General features: G+C 58.5%; 1 protein-coding gene and 1 pseudogene across 2 annotated transcripts; both read right to left on the bottom strand.

The window, feature by feature from the left end:
* Nucleotides 1-555: 555 nt before the first annotated feature.
* LOC136384908 (sperm flagellar protein 1-like) lies at nucleotides 556-6,230 on the bottom strand (annotated as a pseudogene).
* A 308-nt stretch (nucleotides 6,231-6,538) lies between these two features.
* On the bottom strand, nucleotides 6,539-19,790 carry ADAM8 (ADAM metallopeptidase domain 8). 2 transcript variants are annotated; one of them, XM_066355338.1, is made up of 24 exons: nucleotides 19,461-19,790; nucleotides 18,412-18,515; nucleotides 15,909-15,985; nucleotides 15,721-15,799; nucleotides 15,562-15,638; nucleotides 15,062-15,242; nucleotides 14,736-14,798; nucleotides 14,564-14,632; nucleotides 14,110-14,279; nucleotides 13,898-13,979; nucleotides 13,483-13,631; nucleotides 13,194-13,371; nucleotides 12,854-12,943; nucleotides 12,505-12,694; nucleotides 12,327-12,420; nucleotides 11,836-11,995; nucleotides 11,306-11,383; nucleotides 10,707-10,791; nucleotides 10,303-10,417; nucleotides 9,633-9,831; nucleotides 9,141-9,206; nucleotides 8,905-8,955; nucleotides 7,405-7,482; nucleotides 6,539-6,982 (listed from the first exon to the last, which is right to left on the bottom strand). In XM_066355338.1, the coding sequence occupies exons 1-24, from the start codon at nucleotides 19,684-19,686 to the stop codon at nucleotides 6,932-6,934; spliced, it is 2,712 nt and encodes a 903-aa protein (XP_066211435.1). In that variant the 5' UTR covers nucleotides 19,687-19,790; the 3' UTR covers nucleotides 6,539-6,931. The 2 variants fall into 2 exon arrangements, with proteins under 2 accessions (XP_066211435.1, XP_066211436.1); XM_066355339.1 differs by having other exon boundaries at nucleotides 9,633-9,828; nucleotides 19,461-19,789.
* Nucleotides 19,791-20,487: the final 697 nt, after the last annotated feature.

The raw sequence follows: 20,487 nt of genomic DNA, 5'->3' as shown, positions 1-20,487 counted from the left end.
TCTGTCCTGCAGGTCTAGCTCCACCCTGACCCTCAAAACCCCAGAGTAAAGCGGAGTGACCTGTCCATGTCAAGGGAGTACAGTGAGGCAATTAGAAGCACTCAGTGAGGACGGCCAGCAAGCCTGCTGCATTCTACCTACTCTTCACAGCCCCTCAGGCAGAGTGGATCACCAGGGGACACAACTTCCCATGGGCAGGTTTACTCACAGGACTTCAGGTCAGCGGACACAGGATGCTGCCAGCCAGACAGAGACAATGACAACAAGACCCCTCAAGGCTCACGGCAACCAGACCCAAGTCTTCACTGCCAAGCTGGTTGGGAGTGGGCAGAGCTCAGATGACAAAGACAGGAGCCTTTGTGCAGTCCTGAGCGCTCTGGCCTTTACGCTCGTGAACTCTGCACTCTGATTCCCCCCAACCCCGGGCCCTTTGTACAAGATGTCCCTCAGCCTGCTGGACAGTGTGTGGCCACATCAGGAAGAACCCTGGCCTGGGAGAGGTCCACATGGGTTCAAGATCAGGGTCTGGTTGATTAGGTCTCTGCGGCCTCTCTGTCACTGCGGCTCATCCCTGCGTCTGGTCAGCTCCCTAATCCGCGGTCCTTCAGCTCCACCAGATGCTCCAGCCTGACCACCTTCATCTGCAAAACCTTCAGTGAAACACACATCTCTGAACGACTTCACACCTGGATGCCCCGTCCACCTGCCACAGTTGGGCCTCCTGTGTGCCCTGGTCGGGAATCGAACCCGGGACTTCCGCACGCCAGGCCGACACTCTACCACTGGCCAACCAGCCAGGGCCCCAATAAAATCAATTTAAAAAGTCTGCCAATTGATCTAGTTTTCTCAGACAAATGTTTTCATGAAGACTGAAGACCTGCCCTAGCCTCCTCCACCAGGCATGGTGATGTCACGGCCTCCCTTCCTGGATGCACAGACCTACCACATGCCCACAGGCCAGAGAAGTGAAAGGGGGATCTGAAAAAGCTCATCGGCCCCAACACCATGACCAAAGTGAAGTCAACAGCATGGCAGCCCACACTGCAGCTGAGGACAGGCTGCTCCAGGCGCCCAAGGCCGGGAGTCAGTGTCTCAGCACACAGATCCCTGTGAGCCCTGGGCAGCAGGGGCCAGCAAGTGCCTGTCCACACCACTTGTATCCTGTCCACACCCCTCCCCAGTGCCCTCTCCAGCAACAAGCCTTGGGCTGTCCACTGTGCAGACGCCCACCTTGCACCCCACACACACGCCAGGCCCTTGACTGCTGCCTCAACGACCCCCGGGCCTCTGTCACAGCACCTGAAATGGCCACACCAGCGACAATCACTAAAAGGCAGGTACAGCAGCTTTCCTTCTGGGTTAGTGAAACAGTTATAATCCACTCTGTTAGCACATGGCACAAGGGGTTATGACAGACCTCACTGAGGCATGTCACATCACTTCCTCTCTGCCCTCCCTCAGCAAAGGCAAACCATACGGTGACATCACTTTCCTGCTTTCTCAAGAAGACAGCTCATCAAGACCACGGCACCTACCCATGAACTGCTCTGTCATCACAATTCCTACTGACCTCTTCGGCTGAGCTGACTGGTGTGGCCTGCACACCTCCCCTCCCCCACTGTCTCAGGCCAGAAGCTGCAGCCTGTGCTCCCACAAGGTCACCCTTCTCTGGCAGCCAGGAACCTGAGCACTATCTGAACTCAGGACCCCTGTAGACTCTTGGTGAAGGAGCAGAGTGTCAGGCACGTACCCTCAGAACCAAGTGTGCACAAGAGAACCAGGAGTGTGCCCTGGGCACTATCTTCTGCTCTCTGCCTTGGCCCCTACAGCCCTGGGTCTGTTGTCCAGCCCATCTGGGTGGTGACATCTGTGACTGTCTGTAGCCCCCAGAACATGGGCCCTGGAGTTTGGTAACTAGGGAGGCCGGCTGGTGTGTTCTTGGAGAGAAGTACCATACTCTTCTCTGTGCTTCTGGTGTCTTTGGAATAGTCCACAGATGAATTATTTTCTTTTTTTTTTTTTTGTATTTTTCTGAAGCTGGAAATGGGGAGAGACAGTCAGACAGACTCCCGCATGCACCGGACCGGGATCCACCCGGCACGCCCACCAGGGGCGACGCTCTGCCCCTCTGGGGCATCGCTCTGCCGCGACCAGAGACACTCTAGTGCCTGGGGCAGAGGCCAAGGAGCCATCCCCAGCACCCGGGCCATCCTTGCTCCAATGGAGCCTCGGCTGCGGGAGGGGAAGAGAGAGACAGAGAGGAAGGGGGGGGGTGGAGAAGCAAATGAGCGCTTCACCTATGTGCCCTGGCCGGGAATCGAACCCGGGTCCCCCGCACACCAGGCCGATGCTCTACCGCTGAGCCAACTGGCCAGGGCCCACAGATGAATTATTTTCTAAATGATCAAACTAAAGGATGTGAGGGCAATCCGGCTGCGACATCTGTCACTCCGTTGATTGCCAGGGTTGATTCGGCTGATCTGGCTGGCTAGGCGGGTGTCCCCTTCCTCCCTCACCACTCCATGTGCATCCCTCCCGAAGCTGCGTGCTCGGTCGAAGAGGACGACCTTCCCCACTAGAGGAGAGGGCCGTTCTTTGGTCAAGGGTATACGAGTAGCTGCGCTCCCCTGCTAGAACCTCCAAACAAACTAAATGTGGGTTCTCCCTTGTCAGAGACCCCGCCTGCCTCACTTAACGCCATACTCCCCACACGGGGTCTGAGCTGCACAGCATAGAAGGCAGCACCTTCCCACAATGCCTAAAGCCAGGCCCTCTGCTTCCCAGGGGAGTGTGGGCACAGAGAGGCACCCTGGTCCCGTACCTTGACCGTCTCCTGCAGAACATCCAGTGCCTGCTCCTTTTCCTCTAGCAGCTGCTGCACCCCAGGCCCCGGGTGCCACCAGGGCCCACTGCCTGGGCTCCACCTGAAAGGCAAACACTTGGCCCTTCACCTGGCAGCCAGCAGGAAAGGATGGCTGGGGTGAAATGAGAGGGTTCAAGAAGAACCCTCTGCACACACAGTGTCCCATCCGAAGGGTCTTCACACCAGAGGGTACTGGGAACTCGGCAGGCCTGTGAGATAAGCAGACATGGCTCAGGTCCCGTCTCAGAGAGGAGACAGCACACAGAGGGGGCAGAGCCCAGACAGACCGTGCTATGTGGGTATGGCCCGACCTAATGCCATCACGAGGTGCAGCCTGGATGCCTCCAAACAGCTTCTGTTTGGAGATGTGTCCATTGAACAACAGCCAGGCCGTGTGGCCCCTGGACAGAAGCCTTGGGCTCCCAAGCGGGATGCTGGGGCCCAGGAGGCAATGGAGTCAGGGCACCCTCTTGGGCCCCTCGGAGCAAGGAGCTGCCCTCCTGGAGGCTCGCCAGCCCCAAGGGGCCCTATGTCTTCTGAGCACACCTGCGCTCCCTTGCAGGTGTGTGAACTTGAGGGTACCACATGCCTATCTCTCTGGTGCAGCCCCAGACAGGGGCCGTTTCCCACATCAGGGAGTTTAGATACTACCAGATTGGGTGGTGGCTGCGAGCCCCACCCACAGTCCATCCACATCAGCACTGGAGACTCCTGGGTCCTGCAAAGATTTCAGAGGTTGGACAGTGAGATGTGGCCCAGCCAGGGCTCACACCTGACCCAGCAGTCAACATTCCTCCCTGCATTTCTCAGTCATGGAGGGGAGGTGTGGGCGGAGGGGGTGGGGCTTGCACCAGTCTGGGAAGGAGCACTGTGACAAGTGAGTTTTCAGGGTCCCAGGCGGCCGGGGGACCAGGGGCTTCATCACCACATACATCTTAGCTTTACTCTCTCATGGCAGATCATGAGACCTATCCAAACATGACAGACAGTGGGTTCAAGGGCAGTACACGTGATTGCACTCACATCGACAGCGGCTCTGGGTGGGTCCTTGTGGGCAGCATCGTCCCCCATTTTTTTCTTTTTTAAAAAATTTTATTTTTATTTTATTTATCCATTTTTAGAGAAGACAGAGAGAGGGAGAGAGAGAGAGACAGAGAGAGAGAGAGAGAAGGGGGGAGGAGCTGGAAGCATCAACTCCCATATGTGCCCTGACCAGGTAAGCCCAGGGTTTCGAACCGGTGACCTCAGCATTTCCAGGTCGACACCCCATCCACTGCACCACCACAGGTCAGGCATCCCCCATCTTTTTCCACAACGTACACAAGATGGGTTCGATGGCCCCGGGCGTGTTGGCCACCACCTTTCGGATATCCGCCTCTGAGATACAGAAACGCAGCTTGTGGAAGACTTTCCTGTAAAGGAAGCGGGTTTGAGGGAACAGCCCTCAGAACACTGCACCCTGGTGCTCCTTGGAGGGGAGGCTGGGACAGGGCTCCTGCTTGCCCTGCACCTGGTGGCCATCGCACTCCCAGCAACCCTGTTAGAGTCCTGTTCAGTCAGGCCTGACGATTCCAGCCTGGGTCACCATCTCCCTGATGTGTGTCTCAGGGACACTGCACAGTAGACGTCACCTTCCTGCCTGAGCCGCCCTTTGCTCTGAGGAAGTCCTGCTGCTTCACCACCAGTGCCCAGAATCTGAGTTCTCACCACCACTGCAGCTGCCGCCCCTGCCTAAACCTCCCCTCACAGCCTCTGAAGTAAGGCTTCAACCCTGCAGAGCAGAGCTTCTCAGACCCGGGCTAGGAGTGGGGTCCTCAGCATGGTCTCCAGGGACCCTCAGCAGCTCCAAGTGCCCTCCACAAGCAGCTGCGACCTCTCGGCTCACCACAGGCACTCTGCACCCCGCTCCCCACTGCAGCCCCTGCACACCCACAGGTCACCCCACTTCACTGTTCTGTCACTTACTCAGGAATGCTGCCTCATCCTCCATAGCACTCATCACAACTGACACATCATTCGTTTTCCCTCCAGACTCAGCCCCATGATGAAGGCAGAGGTCATCCACTGCCTGGACCAGAGCCCCACACCCAGAATTATTGCTGAGCAACTGAGAAGGGTGGTCAGCATGGGCTGCACACCATCACGGGGCAGGACTGCTAGCCTCATGAGTGGGCCTCAAGCTGACCAGTGTTGTCTTCAGGTTGATAGTGACATTCTGATGGACAGGAACAGGGACAGTGATGGTGTCAGGGAAGCCTATAGCAAGGAAGCAGCCTGAGAACTTGAGCTGGAGACCAGGTGTGAGGCTGCCTACCCAAAGTAGCTATAGAGGGGGTAGCTCCCTTTGGGGAGTGAGGAAGAAAAGGAGGGAGGCAGAGAGCCTGCCTGTTGAGAACGCTCCAGTTGCTGAGCTTCTGGTCCGTGTTGCAGGTGGGCACATAGTTGTGCAGGTCCACAAGCCGGGGGTGGAAATGCTTCACGATCTCCGCCAGCATCACTGGGTGTGGGGGCGAGGGGAGCACAAGGTGAGCCTGGCCACTGAGCAAGGAACCTCTATTTCCTTCCCAAGGTGGATGAGGAGAGAGCGGAGCCCGGGCCCGGGGGCAGAAGCCGATCGTGGGGGCCATCTGGTCTAGAGGGAGGGAACCCCAGGAATACGAGGAGGGAATCGCTGAGTGACGAAGCTTAATGCACAACGCGGCTCTCTCCGCCGCCACCTTCCTCCTCCTGGGGCGTCAGTGCCCCCATTTTTTTTTTTTTTTTTTACAGAGACAATCAGAGAGAGGGATAGACAGGGACAGACAGACAGGAACGGAGAGAGATGAGAAGCATCAATCATCAGTTTTTCGTTGCAACACCTTAGTTGTTCATTGATTGCTTTCTCATATGTGCCTTGCGCAGACCAAGTAACCCCTTGCTCAAGCCAGCAACCTTGGATCCAAGCTGGTGAGCTTTACTCAAACCAGATGAGCCTGCGCTCAAGCTGGCGACCCCGGGGTCTAGAACCTGGGTCCTCCGCATCCCAGTCCGACGCTCTATCCACTGCGCCACCGCCTGGTCAAGCAGTGTGCTCCCATCTTCCTCCCTCCTTCCGGGGCGCCCCTCATGCCCTGCTCGGGGGACTTGGACGCTTTGCTGGGAGCCCAGGAGCTGGGACCCTTCGCGAGACATCGGTCCTTGCACAGCCATCGCGTCTGGCCGGCCACACCCCTGTCCGCCTCGGGCCGCTCCCGGCCTCACTGAAGTCCCGGGCCAGGTGGCGCTTGGGGCGGCTGAGCTGGAGCCCGTCCTGCCAGGAGTAGAGGCGGCGGAGCGAGTCAGGCGACAGCGGCGGGGCAGGGGCTTTCGGACTGACGGAGCCTAGCATCGCTGATGGTTAGGGCGTTGCCAGGAGACGGCGCCGGAAGGGGCGGGTAACAGTGCCGTTGCCGGGAGACAGCACCGGAAGGGGCGGGCTGCAGGACCGTAGCCGGGAGACGGCGCAGGAAGGGGTTGGGTTGTTGGGCCGTAACCGGGAGGAGCCGGGGGACGGACATTGAGGCCGTGCGGGTTGAGTGCCACCGCTGGGCAGGGGCAGGGGGTTCTGCCCGCTGTTCTCCGCGTCAGTGCACGCGGACTGCTCAGTTCAGGGGGCTTATGATGAAGTCCGAGAGCAAAGGAAGTGAAAAGCTGCCGTCCTTTCCAGTGGACATTTTATTTTAACAAGCATTGGACCCTTAAACCTCACAAATTGAATTCCACATTGTTTGGCTTTTGCCAAATTCCATCCAATAAAAATCTTCCCGCACTTAGAAGTCGATCAATAACTTAGTCGTAAAAACAGGTTTTTCCTGAAATATCGGGGAAGCAGGCTCCGGCGATTGACCAAGAAGTCCTTGTGACCTGGGATGCTGAAACATGACCTTGGCCACAGGGAGGTGACTCTTTTGCTGGAACTTCTCACAGTGGATCCAGCCAGAGGGACACCGAGGGCTTGGGCAGAGGCTGGCACAGGGCTTTTTCAACATAAACAACAGACAACTTGCAGACAGGTGCACAGATGCCCAGGGCGCTGTGAGCTCTGGCCCATCACCTCCTCTGGACAGGGGGTTTCAGAGCAACCTTTGGGCCAACAACTCCCTTGAAGAAGGAAAAATGAAAGGATAAAACCACTTGCTATAAAAGGACAACTGAATCTTATTTCCTTTTACATTTTTACACATCTTAAAATTTAGATTCTTGGTTCATCCAACAATAAGATGGCCCTATGTGCACACAATACTAACAGTGACAGCCGCAGTGCTCACAGCTGACACTTTATATAGGACAGACTTTCATATTTAGACTAGTAGCTGAAGACAAACTAACAGCCAGTAGAGGCAGCAATTCCTGCAAAGTCCTCTGGCAGATGATAAAGCAGAGGTTAGAATAAACCTCCAGCTAACAGTTCTTCTTTCAGCTGACAATGTAACCCTCGGGGCAGTGCCCCAGTCAGCTGGCTGTAGGAAGAGAGCTCGCTCCACTCCTACTGCAAGTGGACACTGCTCTGGTGAGGGGCTCACCTCAGTGGGTCCAGGGTTTGTTCCTCTAGCCCTGGGCTTGACTGGTGGCATCGGGGGTGCACAGGTTGGCTTGACCACCTAGGAAGCAGCAGACACAGTGACAGTGGATGCCATATAACTGTCCCAGCCAGGGCAGAGCACTGTCTTCCCAGGTGTCTGCTCTGCCCCAGATCAGCCCGTGGGCTTCTCTGCTGAGCTCTCCACAGAAAAATCCCACCCAACACCCTCCCTCCACCCGTGGCCACCTATAGAACGAAACCCAAACCAGTGAGATGTGGTAGCCCAAGGCCCCCACACCACCCCAACTTGACCAATGAAAAGCTTTTAAACTGCCAGAATGTGGGTCTTGAAAGTTCAAAACCAAATATTAACAACTTAAAATTGGCATTTCTTCTCATTTCAGCCTTCCCAGCAGGGGGTTCGGGATGGAGGTGGAAGACTGACCAGGCCTAGCCCAGCCATGGTCAGCCCTGGCTGTATACCTCAGCACCCAGGACACCTAGGTGAGGCCCAGAATTTATAGTTTTCGATAACCCAAAGGAAACCTAATGAGCAGCCAGGCTCCTCAGAGCCTCTTCCTGGCTAAGACCTCTTCCTGGGCCAGAAATCTCCCTGCCCCCAATCTGGCTTGTCAAAACCCTTCTTAAGACCATTTCTGCAACTTTCTGTAAGTCTCAAATTAGTTCTAAATAAAAAGGTAAAAAGGAAAGCAATAGAGAATGTCTATTAAGCAAGCACCACAGTAAAACGTTATTGCAGGGCAATCCATGTGGGCCAGTATAAAAAGCAATAGGATTAGCCTCGCCTGTGGTGGCGCAGTGGATAGAGTACTGACTTGGGACACTGAGGTCACTGGTTGGAAACCCTGGGCTTGCCGGGTCAAGGCACATACAACAAGCAACCAATGAAAAGCTAGAGTAAAGCAACTACTTCTTGTTCCCAACCCCTGTAAAAAAATCAAGGAATAAAATCTTTACGTATTAAATTTAAAAATAAATAAATGTCAAAGCTCTCCCTGCCTGCCTTGCCTTTAAAAATATCCTTTAAAAAAGTAATAGGAGTCACATCTGGCAAAGTTTCTCCAAGAAGCCTCGCATGAGTCAATATCACTGGTGACAGGTGGACGCCAGGAGTCTCCACAGGATGCCTGGTGGGCAGAGCCTGCCCCAGGAGGGCAGCCACTAGTTGAGAAAGCCGGGCTCTTTCTGCCGCCCCAGTTTGCCAGAGCAGCTGAGGTAGCTGCTTGCTGGAAGCTGTGCTGGTCCAGGGCCGAGGTGGGCCCTGAGCAGGCCCCAGCAATGAGGGGCCCAACAGAGCCAGGCCTTGTGGCCTGCAGAAAGCACTCTGGGGTAAGCCCAAAGCTGGTCAGGCCAGCATGGAGCACCCCACCTCCTCCTGTGGTGTTTGGTTGTGGGGGAGGTTGGGGGTCCAGCCCAAGAGAAAGGACACAGGCACAGCCAAGGAAGTCTTCTGAGTGGCCGAGTGGCCAGGACTGCTCACCTGTCTGGGCTTCAGCTCTGGTAGGGGTTTGGTGGGAGGAGCAGGTCTGAGCTGGAGGGAGGAGGAACAGTCAGGAGCCCAGACCCCTGGGTTACCGTCCTCCCTGGGCCCGGGTGAACAGCCTTCTGAAAGTTTGGGGTTCCCAGCCTATCAAATCCAGCCTCTGAACCCTCCACCTCCCAGAACCGAATTTTCACCACTGGATGGCCTGGGTGTGGGCTCCCATTGCCACTCACCTGGGCTGGGGCCTGCTGGGTGTACACAGGAACCGGGAAGGGTGGGCTAGACGTAGTGGCCAGAGGCTGCAGGGAACAGGGCCGTGAGCCTGGATCACGCAAAGTGGCACCTCCAGGAGCTGTCCCTCCACGGCCCCCCAGCTCAGGACCCGGCACTTCTGCCCCTCCCAGAGGGAGACTGAAGCTCTAGGTGTGTGCATGGGCCAAGCCCAGAGCCTGTATGTGACCTGCACATTTCCTTTCCTTAGCTGTGTGGACGCTAAGTGCTGGGTTGCAGCACAGCGATCTGGACCTCAGAACTGTCCTCATATCTTGCAGAGGCCTCAAGGCTCAGATTCAAGTTCCAATTCTGTCACCAGCTCATATGGGTCCTCCCACATCCTAAAGCTCCCTTCCTGCCTCTGAACAGGGTGAAGGTGGTGCTGCTCAGGGCCCTGGTGGAGCACCCTGGCTGCAAGGGTGAGGTGGCCTGGGGAGCCAGGAGGTGCTTACAGCAGGGGGTGGCCGTTTAGAGGTCACTGCGGAAGCCGTAGGCCTGGGGGGATGGCCAGGGTGGATGATATGCACAGCAGGGACCGGTTGTGGGGGGCCCACAGTGGGGGCCGGAGCCGTGCCCTTTGCTACCCTGCTGCCTCCCTCATGGAACACAGGGTTGGAGAGCCCCATGGCTGTCTTGGGTGCCACATTCCTGCTGAGAAAGGAAGATGGGTCAGTGCATCCTGGCCTCAGGATCCAGCCCAGAGGACCTCATAGCTGCAGTGCCCACCCCCACCCCCACCCCCACCCCCACATTGTGTGCCAATCACAGCCATTTGAAAAGGAGAGGCAGCCTCATGTGTCTTGTGCTGTGGTTGGCACAGGGTAGAGGTCCTCACAGGGCAGTGGCTGGCAAGTGGGTGGTGTGGGCAGCGTCTCTAAGTCCATGACATTCTGAGTGCTGACACCTATCAAGGTCAGGTGTACGTGGGGGACAAGGTCCTCCCTCTGGGCTCACCACATCAACAACCTGTCACCAAAACTCATCACCTGTCCCCACCCCAGTCAGAGGCCCGAGGCCGCAAGTTCTCTTCCTCTAGCAGCAGTGAGGCTGTTTCCCAATAGTGCAAGGGGAGGACATGCTCATTGCAGATACTGACGTTTTGCAACCCCAGGGCACCCTCACCTCTTTCGGAAGCGGCTTCCAGCCTTGCAGTAGATGACCACGCCTGCCAGGATCAGTGCCAGAGCCACCAGGAGCAGCACAGGCACCAGCACCCCTGTCGGGAGGCTCCCGGAGGCTGTGGGGCACAAGAGGCCAGGTGTCAATGGGGTAGTGAGGGCTGGGAGGGTGGCCAGGGGCCTTTCTGGGGCCCCACTCCTGCAGGGAGTGTCCATCTGAGGACCCTTCTCCTATGGGACTGAATAGAATCACGAGCCCCTATGCAGTGAGGATGCCCAGGACTACAAGTCTGAATCTTTAATGATGTCCCAATGGGGACACATGACTTCCTCCTCACTGCCCAGGTGGTCCTGCTGGACCCTGCCAGGCTGTGCAGTGTGAAGGCCCCAGGGGCAGTTGGACCCTACCTGTGCGCATGTCGGCCACCTGCTCTGTGCAGTGGGGTGGGGCCCAGCCCGGGTTGCAGTGGCACTGCCTCTTGTGGTTGCATACCTGGGGGACAGCCAGGCGTCAGGAATGGGCCCCTAGACCGTCCCTGGGCTGCAGCACCCAGTGCTCACACAGGCATCACCAGGCCCAGCCTAGGCCTGTCAAGGGGTCTGCCATGACCCCTACTGACGGACAGGCGGGGCTCATCCATGGGCCTGGCTTCTGCGTCCAGGTGTCCAGGGCTATCACACATGCTGACGGAGCAGCCCCTCACCAGGCCACCAACACCAGAGGACTTTCTAAGCAGAGCAAGGGCACGGCAGCCACCCTCGCCTGGAGGCTCAGGAGGGTGCTCCAGCCCCTGCTTCAAGCTCTTGGGGGCCGACGTCCCCTCGTCCCTACATCACAGACACAACGCTACGAGCTGAGCACACTCTCCCGTCTCCGAGCAGGCAGCCCCCGCCACACGTCCACAGCACCGTGACCTCCTGCACCAGCTCCTGGTCTCCTCCCTCTGTCCACCGGGCCTCACCCAGGGCACAGCTCACACACCCCCTTCACCCAAAGGTTCACGTACCCCACGGCCATTGCACTTGGCAGAGCAGTTTCTGGATCCATAAACTTGGAGGCTCTGACACTGTCCTTTCCTGCAAACCTAGAGGGCAGGAGGGTCTCATGGGGCAGAGCCTGTCTCAACCCCGGTTCCCTCCATTCTGCCCCAGTAGCCAAAGCTGACCCAAAACCTGCAGGTGAGCTTCAAGGGCACAGGCAATGGCCACCACAGCCAGGACTGCCTCATCTGTAGCCCATCTGCTGGCTGGCCAGACCACCACTGCCACCAGGGCCACAGAGGACCAGCCCCAGCCCCACCGTCCCGGTGAACTTGCAGACAGAATGGTCTTCAAACCACGTTAACCGAAAGCAGGCTCTCCAGGTGCCTCCTGTGTGCTGAGTGTCTGTGGACAGGGGTCTATCCACACAGCCCTCCTGCTGCCACTACCCTGCTTTGGACCATGTGAGCTCACGTGTGGACACACGTCTGGGAGCTGGGGGTCCAGTGGCCTGACTTCCGCAGGGGCACGCCCAGGTTTGTGTCTGGTCACTCACCCTCTCATCGCCACACTTGGTGCCTTCGAGCACTTGCTCGTACCCAGAGCCACCATCCAGGAGAAGAGCCTGGCAGGACGCCGAGTGGGAAGTGATGGTGCAGGACTTCCGCTCCGGAGGCTTCTGTCCACCCTCACAGAACAGGACACCGCACTTGTCCCTGTGGACAGAGGGACGCGCCATGGTGCCAGCTCTCCTGCATCTCTTGCTCTGTGCATGCTGTGTGATCGGGGAGCCCAGGGAGCACCAGCGCCCTTGGATGTGCCATGGGGTCCACTGATGGGGCATCCACACCCCTGGGCACAGTGACCCACCCTACCTTCCATGAGGGCAGCATGGTCAGGCCTGGGGACCCTAGAAGGCAGGGTGGACCCCTGCAGACCCCTGGCTCAGGCCGCTACTCCTCTGTGCAGAGGACTTTCTTGGACGACCCTCCTCCCCCATGGGGACATCCCTGGAGTCAGGGGTGTTGGGCTTGGCCGGATGCTCACCTGTCAGAACCCCCATCAGAACCAGAGAGGAAGCGGCTCCTGCAGTCTAGTGTGACGCTGTAGCTATGGCATTTCTCCACGGCAGCCTGTGAGCCTGTAGGCCAGGAGCAGGTCAGCCTCCTGGCTTGGGACCCGAAGCCTCTCTTCAGGCCTGTGGGTCACCCGCCACTCATCTCACCTGCCCCCCACAAGTCCTGGCACCTCTGGGCCAGGGTGGGGCAGGCCCCGTCATAGCAGTAGCCCCCATGGCAGGGGGTGCCGTTCTCCTGATAGACGTCCTCCGGGCAGGCTGGCTGCTGGCCATCACAGTACTCCTCGAGGTCACAAGCATCCTTCTGGCGGCGGCACAGTGTGCCAGCTGGCAGCACCTGGCCCAGCAGAGCGAAGCTCACTCACATGGAACAGCAGGCCCCAAAAAGGCCCACGTCTGCTGCTTTGTCACTGCCATTCCTGGGGCCTCTTCCCACCCGCTGACCATGAGCCCAGCTGGACTGGGGGCAGGAGGGTGCCCAGGGCCCCAAGCTCACCCTGCACTCATGGCAGCAGGTGCCATGGGCACACTCGACCCCTTCGGCCAGCTGGCAGGTGGTGGCATTGCAGCAGTGGTTCTGACAGTCCTGGGGGTGGGTCAATGCTAAGGGTCTGTGCACTGGGCTCCAGAGTGGCCCTGGGGCCCCACCTCCCTGCACAACCACCCTCAGTTGAGCTGGGGCCTTCCCACGGGTCCCTGTGGGTGTCAGAGGGCAGGTTCTGATTGTGCATCTGGGCACACAGGTCACCTGCTGGGTCAGGAGTGGATGTCCTAACCTTTGGGATGGAGACCCGGGGCTGGTGCAGGGCAGAGTGTGGCGGCGTTGGGACCTGTACCTGGGGCTGACCGCAGTCACACTGCTCCCCACGCTCTACAAACCCGTTCCCGCACACGGGGCCGCCCACCAGGCGGTTGGGGTCTGGAGTGTTTGCCAGGCAGGTTATACGGGGCTTCCCAACGAACGTCTCCAGGTCGGCCTGGCTGCAGTGGCTGAACAACCTGGGGAATGGGGAGCTGCAAGGAGGGGCGTCTCTCAGAGGGGCAGGCAGTGGGCAGGCCACCTGCCCCCCAGGACACCCCACTCTGCGGGCACCCTCAGTCACGCCGCACTGGGATGGGCCTCACCCAATGCTGGCTGCCATGATGCAGCCACCACCGTCATGTGGCGCAGGACAGAAGCAGCCCGGCACGTCCTCATCGTGGTCCATGCCCAGGTTGTGCCCCATCTCGTGGGCCATGGTGCAAGCCACGCCGATGGGGTTACTGCTGTGGTCCTACAGTGACAGGCCATGCTAGCTGGTGCCGCCCACTTGGCCCGGTCACCCTCCTGCCAGCCCTGCTGCCCCAAGCAAAGCAGGCGCCACTTCCTGCTAATGCTTCTTAAAACATAAAGCATCACACACGCACCCCCAAGAGGCAGTTGGTCAGGTGTCCATGGGGACAGCTTGGGGGCCAGCAGGCGGACTTGAACCCTGAGTGCCCCCGCATGCGTTCCTACTCAAGCTCCAAGCCTGGCTCCCCACCAGGGCTGGACCCTCACCTGGTTCACAGCCCCCGAGTCCAGGGAGCACATGGCGGACACCTTGGCCAGTCCCACAGTAATTCCACTGAAGTCGACCCCGCTGGAAGCCAGAGCAGTGTCTGTAGGTGGACAGACTCCCAGGAACAGCCGCGCTCCTGAGGGCCCCCCTTGGCCCCACAGCCCTTCCCGGCGGTGGCTGTTCTCTCCGCCGTCCCCTGAGGCCCACTCACGTGATAAGCTGAGCGTTGTCGTGAGGGTGCCGCCCCACGAGATTCCGCACCCTCCAGGTCAGGAAGTGCTCCAGCGTGGTGCTGGCCTGGGGGCTGACCTGAATCTTGTCCTCGTGGTTCCAGATCTCCAGGCCCACCAGGATCACACGGAACTTGAGTTCCTGATAGAGCTGCAGGAAGACAGGAGGGCTTGGGTCTGGCTCCGGGACAGCGAGGCCAGGTGCCTACCCTAGAGCGGGCCAGGCCTGAGCAGCAGAGGCCTGTCTGCTGGGTGGGACGGGGCCGAGCTGCCTCCTTGCCTGCTGATGGCTCTGCCACCTCACACCCCCCTCTACGTGCCCCCTCCACCTCGAAAACCAGGGTTTGTCAGGCGGGGTGACACCTAGTCTGGTCTGGGAGGCCCCTGCTCGGGGAGGGGCCCCTGGGAGGTCCCTGGGGTGAAAACGGGCCCCACCTTGTCCACGTGGTTCACCACCTCCAGCACCCGCCTGCGCACAGCCTCTCTGCTCCCCAGCTTCCGGAACTGGATGACAGCACACCCCCAGTCAGCAGCCTGCCCCCTCTGGCCTGCCCATCCCCTCCCCGCCCCCCCCCTGCCCCCCCCCCCCCCCCCCCCGCCCATGCACCTCTGCGCTGTCCGCGACCACGTACAGCTCCACATAGCGGGTCTTCTGGGACACTGGCGAGTTCTGCAAAACAGCAATGAGAACCTGGTCAGTGGCCCCAGCTGCAGCCTTCCTGACCTTGGCCCAGTCTCTATACTGACCATCCCAGGGGGCTCCTACTCAGCGTTGGGAGGCCCAGACTAAGGATCCATCTCCGCAGCTTCTGGGCAGAGCCAGGCTGACTGGCCATGGACTGCAGGCTGTACCCCCACTTTGCTGAGCACACAGAAAGTCTGCAGGGTACACAGGCCGCGTGGACAGGGATGAGGCTGGCAGGGCACCCTCACCCGGGGCCTGAAGGCGGCCAAGGTCCGTGGGCCCAGGATACTCTCCAGGCTGGTGTTGCTGACCCCGCAGGTCCCGATCTTCTGCCGCAGGTGCTGTGCTTTGTAGAGTGCGTGCTGTCCCTCCTCACTGCCATCCAGGGGCTCAATCAGGTGGACGGCCGAGCCTGCCCGGAAGAAGCCCCTGTGGGCAGAGTGGAGCAGGTGGCTCCAAATCAGTGCCCCACCCTCTGCATGCTGCCCAGACAAGGACATAGCCTGGGAGGACAGGAGGCCCCTGCTCTGCTCTCCTGTGCTCTGCGACGCTCTGGGGACAGTGTCTAGGCCCCCTGGAAGCCTTGCAGGTTGGGAACCTGTAACCTGTAAGACAGACACCCAGGTGCAGAAAGGCGTCTCCGAATATGGCCTCTCTCCTCTCAGCCTCAGTTCACTTCTCTGGACGGTGAGGGTTGTGCTGGGGTCCTGCCATTCTGACCAGCCTTGCCCAGGTCTGGAGCACCTACCTGAGGCCGTCACAGGTGCTGAGGCTGGCGGCAGAGAGCGGGTGCCCCTCCACGTGGCCCTGGTACAAGCAGTGGTCCTGTGGGAGGCAGGAATGAGGCTCTGCAGGGCCTGCTCCCAGAGCCCCCCCGACCCCTGAGAGAGGGCCATCTGGGGCCTACCTGCCTCTGCAGCTGCTCGGTCACCTGGGAGCCATTGGTGGCTGTGTACGTCTCTGTGTAGCCTGAGCCCATCAGGTCCCTAGAAAAGAACAGCTGTGGCACCCGCCTCCCCCGTGGAGAAGAAGCTGCCAGGGGACTGGATGCCCAGGACACTGGTGTGTCAGGGGCAGGCCAAAGCCCCTGCTCACCTGTTCTTCCGAAGGTGTAAGGTGAAGGTCTGGCCTCGGGCACCGAGGACGTAACTCACACTCTCTGGGTACAGGCCCTGAGCCAGGAAAACAGGAGGGGTCCAGGATAAGGGGCCCTGTTCCAGGCAGTGCCCACCTCAAACCTGGGATGGAGCTCAGCTGACCAAGCAAACCAAGGCCAGGACCCTCAGCCCAAAAGCCTCTCAGAGGGCCCTGGGGGTAGCTCAGCATCAGTCCTCAGTTTCTTCATCTGCCCATATGAAGATAATGACGAGGACACCCCTTCCCCAGGAAGCAAGGGGAGGAGGAATGTAGTCTGACAGGCAGCAAAGGAAGTAGGAGTCGGTGGCCCTTCCAGTCCCAGGTGCCCTCCCCCCAGTGAAGGCCCCACTACTCCCTGACTCTTATCATGGACAGGATGCACCTTGCCCTCAGGATATAGTGAGGATCCGGGGGCCCAGGGTTCTTCTGGACACCAGACACTGAGGTCAGGACAGGGCTGTCCCCCAATACACACGCAGACACATCCATTCACACTGTTACAGTAACACAATGTTATAGTAATTAAATATATAGAAACATATAAAAATATAGAAGATATATAGAAATAAATTAGGATATAATATTAAAAACTATTGAGGCAAGTAAATAAGGTTACGCCCTATAAGTGTGTACAGATATGATAGGCAGACTACACCTTTGCGCAGGGCCCAGTTAGTGTGTGTGTGAAGTTACAGATAGATAAAAAGTAGCTTGATGTGACATTTCGGTAGATTAACATAAAAAGGATTCCGTGAGGAACTCCCCAAAACAGGGGTCCCCAAACATTTTACACAGGGGGCCAGTTCACTGTCCCTCAGACCGTTGGAGGGCTGGACTATAAAAGAAAAACTATAAACAAATCCCTATGCACATTGCACATATCTTATTTTAAAGTAAATAACAAAACGGGAACAAATACAATATTTAAAATAAAGAATGAGTAAATTTAAATCAACAAACTGACCAATATTTCAATGGGAACTATGGGCTTGCTTTTGGCTAATGAGATGGTCAATGTGCTCCTTTCACTGACCACCAATGAAAGAGGTGCCCTTTCCGGAAGTGCGGTGGGGGCCGGATAAATGGCCTGAGGGGGCCGCATGTGGCCCGCAGGCTGTAGTTTGGGGACCCCTGCCCAAAAAGGTGGTTTGAGGTGATCAACCTGTAGACTGAAACCTGTTAGAGGGCAGAGACCAGAAAAGGCACTAAAGCTGAAGGGCCCCCTGCTGCGGTAGTCACCCAGACTCCCACATTGAACGTGAACTGTCTCCTCAATGCCACTCCGAGCTCTGACCAAAGACAGCCGAGAGGAGCACGCCGACGGGGCCCCCTTAAGCTGTGCCCAGGCACGAGAAAGGATCTGTGAGTAATAAACTGCCTGTGTGATTCTTGCAACTAACTTGTGTGTTGGTTGTGTCTTTCCTCTGGTGGCAGTTGGTCTAGGCCAGGGGTCTCAAACTCAACTCAGCATGTGAGCCGCAGAGCAAGATCACAGCCGTTCGGCGGGCCGCACTAGGTCTACAAAAGGCAACTGTTACGCAACACTTTTCTCACTGCAGTTGAAAACAAAAAAAAATCAGTACAACAAGCACAATCGTACATGCAGTTTACTCAGTGTCACAAAACGACCAGAAACTGTAGTTCGCATCACAACTGCTGTTAACTAAGCTAATAGCTAGCTAGGATGCTAGAGAAATGAAAAATACAAGTAGGCCCCTAGGCTTACTTAATTTTATCCAAAATATTTTGAACTTCGTGGATTAGTTTGCGGGCTGCACAAAATTGTTCGGCGGGCCGCGAGTTTGAGACCCCTGGTCTAGGCACTGTTAAGTAAAATCCTCATAGCCACCTCAAGAGTAGTCTCCAAGAGGCTGCCAGCCCTGCTGATAAGCAGGAGTGTCCCACTGCACAGGGAAGTTGAATCAGTGATGCCTGAGGCTCTACTAGGACACACACACACACACACACACACACACACACACACACACTCAATGCACATAACCACATGGGTTCCAGGAATGACCCCAGGCAGCTCTGGGGAATCCCAGCCAAGCCCCAAAACTCCAAGAAAGGTGTGTCACTGCAAATGCACAAGCCTCAGGGAGCCACCCACCTGCTTTAGTCTAAAGAGGAATTTGACTTATCACTGCTGAGTGAAACTGGGGAGTGGCCCAGAGAGGGGGGGCTGCCCACAGGGAGAGGCAGGATGCAGAATGGTGAGGCCCTGGGGAGAAAAGCCAAGCCTGGCTGGAGACATCCCAGGTGGGCACTGAGCCCCCTCAGGGGCTCACCTGGCTCTCAGCCCCGAGGCTGACCCCCTGACCCCCTTACAACCGGCTGGGACACATAGGAGCTAAGATCAATCCTTTAACAATTAACCATTGGACTCAGTGAGGCCAGGGAGAAATGAGACCACATCACCACCACCTCCACCACCAGGCCAGTTTTGGTCAAGACTCACCAAGCCAGAGGGCAGGGCTCGGCGGATGCGAGGTCCTGGCAGACGCTGGGGCCACACCACCTCGTACTGCTCTATGTGGGGCAGGAGGGTGCTGGGGGCGACCACTGCAGGAGAGAGGGGCTCAGCAGACATGCAGGGAAGCCCCCCTCCTGCCCTGCGAGACGCCTCCCCAGGTGAGAGTGTGGTAACCAGACTGACTTTAAAAGGAGAACAGGACCCCCACCAGGTGGGGTCAGGCAGACCTTGCCCAGAGCTAGCCCTTCTAGGAGCTCACCAGGCTGCTCCCAGACTGTCCCCTCCCCTTGCCCCGGGACTAAGGACACACACAGGCCCTGGGGGGTAGGGTGGGAAGAAGCTGCAGCCCCATCTCAGCTGCCCTGGTAACTGCATCTAGCTGGGGGACTGCCTGCCTCCCTGGCCTCTGGAAGCTCCCGTGTCCAACAGCAGACTACAGAGCAGACAGAGCTGGGGTGCCAGAGGTCAGCCACCAGCAGACCCTGGGCTCCTCTTTCAAGGTGTGGGTGAGGCTCTGTGGCCATTATCTTGCAAACCTCTAGGAATGAGAGGCCCTGGGGGGGCCAGCCAAGCCCTGCCTACCCCCCAGTCACTCTTTTGGCCACCTCCAGCACAGGACACCTCAGACCCCAGCCCAAGAGGTCCAGAGAGCCAGGGTGGAGCCAGCAGCGTATTAGATCCTCCCCAGGCAGGAGGCAGGTCCCCATGCCACTAGAAAGGCCCCCTCAGCTCCAGGCTACTGCTCCTCAGCCCTCCCTTCCCTGCTAGGTTAGAGGTCCCAATAGGAGTGGGCAATCACCCCAAGTCTCAAGGAGGAACTGCTCTGTCCCAAGCCCGACCCTGACTAGGAGCTGGGGACAGCCCAGGCACTGTGTTCCCTCAGTTCCCTTGGCAGGCCTGCCGCCCTCCCGGGGCTCTATCCCCAGTGCCCACCGGGGCCAGCCCGGAGCATGGTGCGCATGCAAGCCGGATGGCTGGCCCTGCCAGGACCGCAGCTCCCTCTCACCAGGCCAGAGCCCACGCCTAGCACTCACCCTGCAGCCACAGTGCTCCGAGCAGCCAGAGCCCAAGGCAGCTCATGGCCAGGAGATGGTTTGGGGACGTGGAGAGGGGTCTGCGGTTCGAAGTCTTGGGGAACAGACGAGGATCTGGGGGTCTGGGGTCCTGGGGGTGTGGATCTGAGGAGTGGACAGAGACCCGGGGGCCGGGGCGGGGGTGTGGGGGTGAATGTGGAGCTGGCAGTCTGGGGTCTGAGAGCATGGATGGGGATCTGGGGGCTGGAGGTGTGGGGGGTTAGGAAGCTGGGGAGCTGGGGTCCGAGGGAGCGGTGCGTGCAGGAGTGCTGCTCTGTGCCGAGACCAGCCCGCGCTGGACTCTGAGGCTCCCAGTCCCAGCCCCGCCCTCACCCACCACCAACCCGCCCTTTGGAGACTGGAAGGGGCGGGGTCTGGGGCACCTTGGGGAGGGTGCCTGTCCCTCCCTTACATCCTTCCTTCTCGCTGCTCTTTGGTGTTCCAGTGGCTAGTTCTGGTTCCCTAGAGGCTGCTAGACTGTGTCCCCTGTCCAGCACATGAAAAGCTTCATAAATCTGGACAGGACTAAGGGAGGTGAACAAACAAATCTGAGTCCCTCCCTGTGGGGCAGTGACTGTGGAAGGCTGGGGGGGGGGTTCAGCAGGGGTGTACCCCAACTTCCCGGGGAACAGAGAGCTGCGGCACCCTCATCCCACTGGCTCCAGAGGGCTCGCCGAGGAGGGAGCTGCTGAGCTGCCAGTCCACTTCACCGCAGACCCCGTGTGGGGGTCACCTCCCAGCCTGGCTCGGGGGGTGCCAACACAGCCTCCCTATTGGCATCTCCCCCTGGTTTCTGCCCTCCTTGTCCTGCTGGGGGGGCCACCCCACTCTGGCCTGACATTAAGGATTCTCCAGATGGGTCTCTCACCTGGGGGTATTGTGGGCTAAGGTGACAGGGAAGCTCTGGCTGCAGCAGCAGTGGGGCAGCGACTGGGCCTGGACCTGGGGGCTGGCTCCCAGGGAGGCTTGTGCTAGCCTGTGGGGCCCG

Source organism: Saccopteryx leptura, chromosome 13, assembly GCF_036850995.1.
Source record: "Saccopteryx leptura isolate mSacLep1 chromosome 13, mSacLep1_pri_phased_curated, whole genome shotgun sequence".
NCBI lineage: Eukaryota > Metazoa > Chordata > Mammalia > Chiroptera > Emballonuridae > Saccopteryx > Saccopteryx leptura.
This window is presented reverse-complemented; position numbering and strand designations above follow the sequence as displayed.

Bases quoted from the DNA above. Each gene is read 5' to 3' on its own strand.
- ADAM8 (XM_066355338.1), bottom strand. From the start codon at position 19,686: ATGCTCTCAGACCCCAGACTGCCAGCTCCACATTCACCCCCACACCCC. The intron at 14,799-15,061 runs GTGAGGGTGCCC...GCTGTTTTGCAG, and splicing joins TGGCCGCCTTCAGGCCCCGG to AACTCGCCAGTGTCCCAGAA. The intron at 8,956-9,140 runs GTGAGTGGCAAT...TCCTCCCTCCAG, and splicing joins CCCAGCAGGCCCCAGCCCAG to CTCAGACCTGCTCCTCCCAC.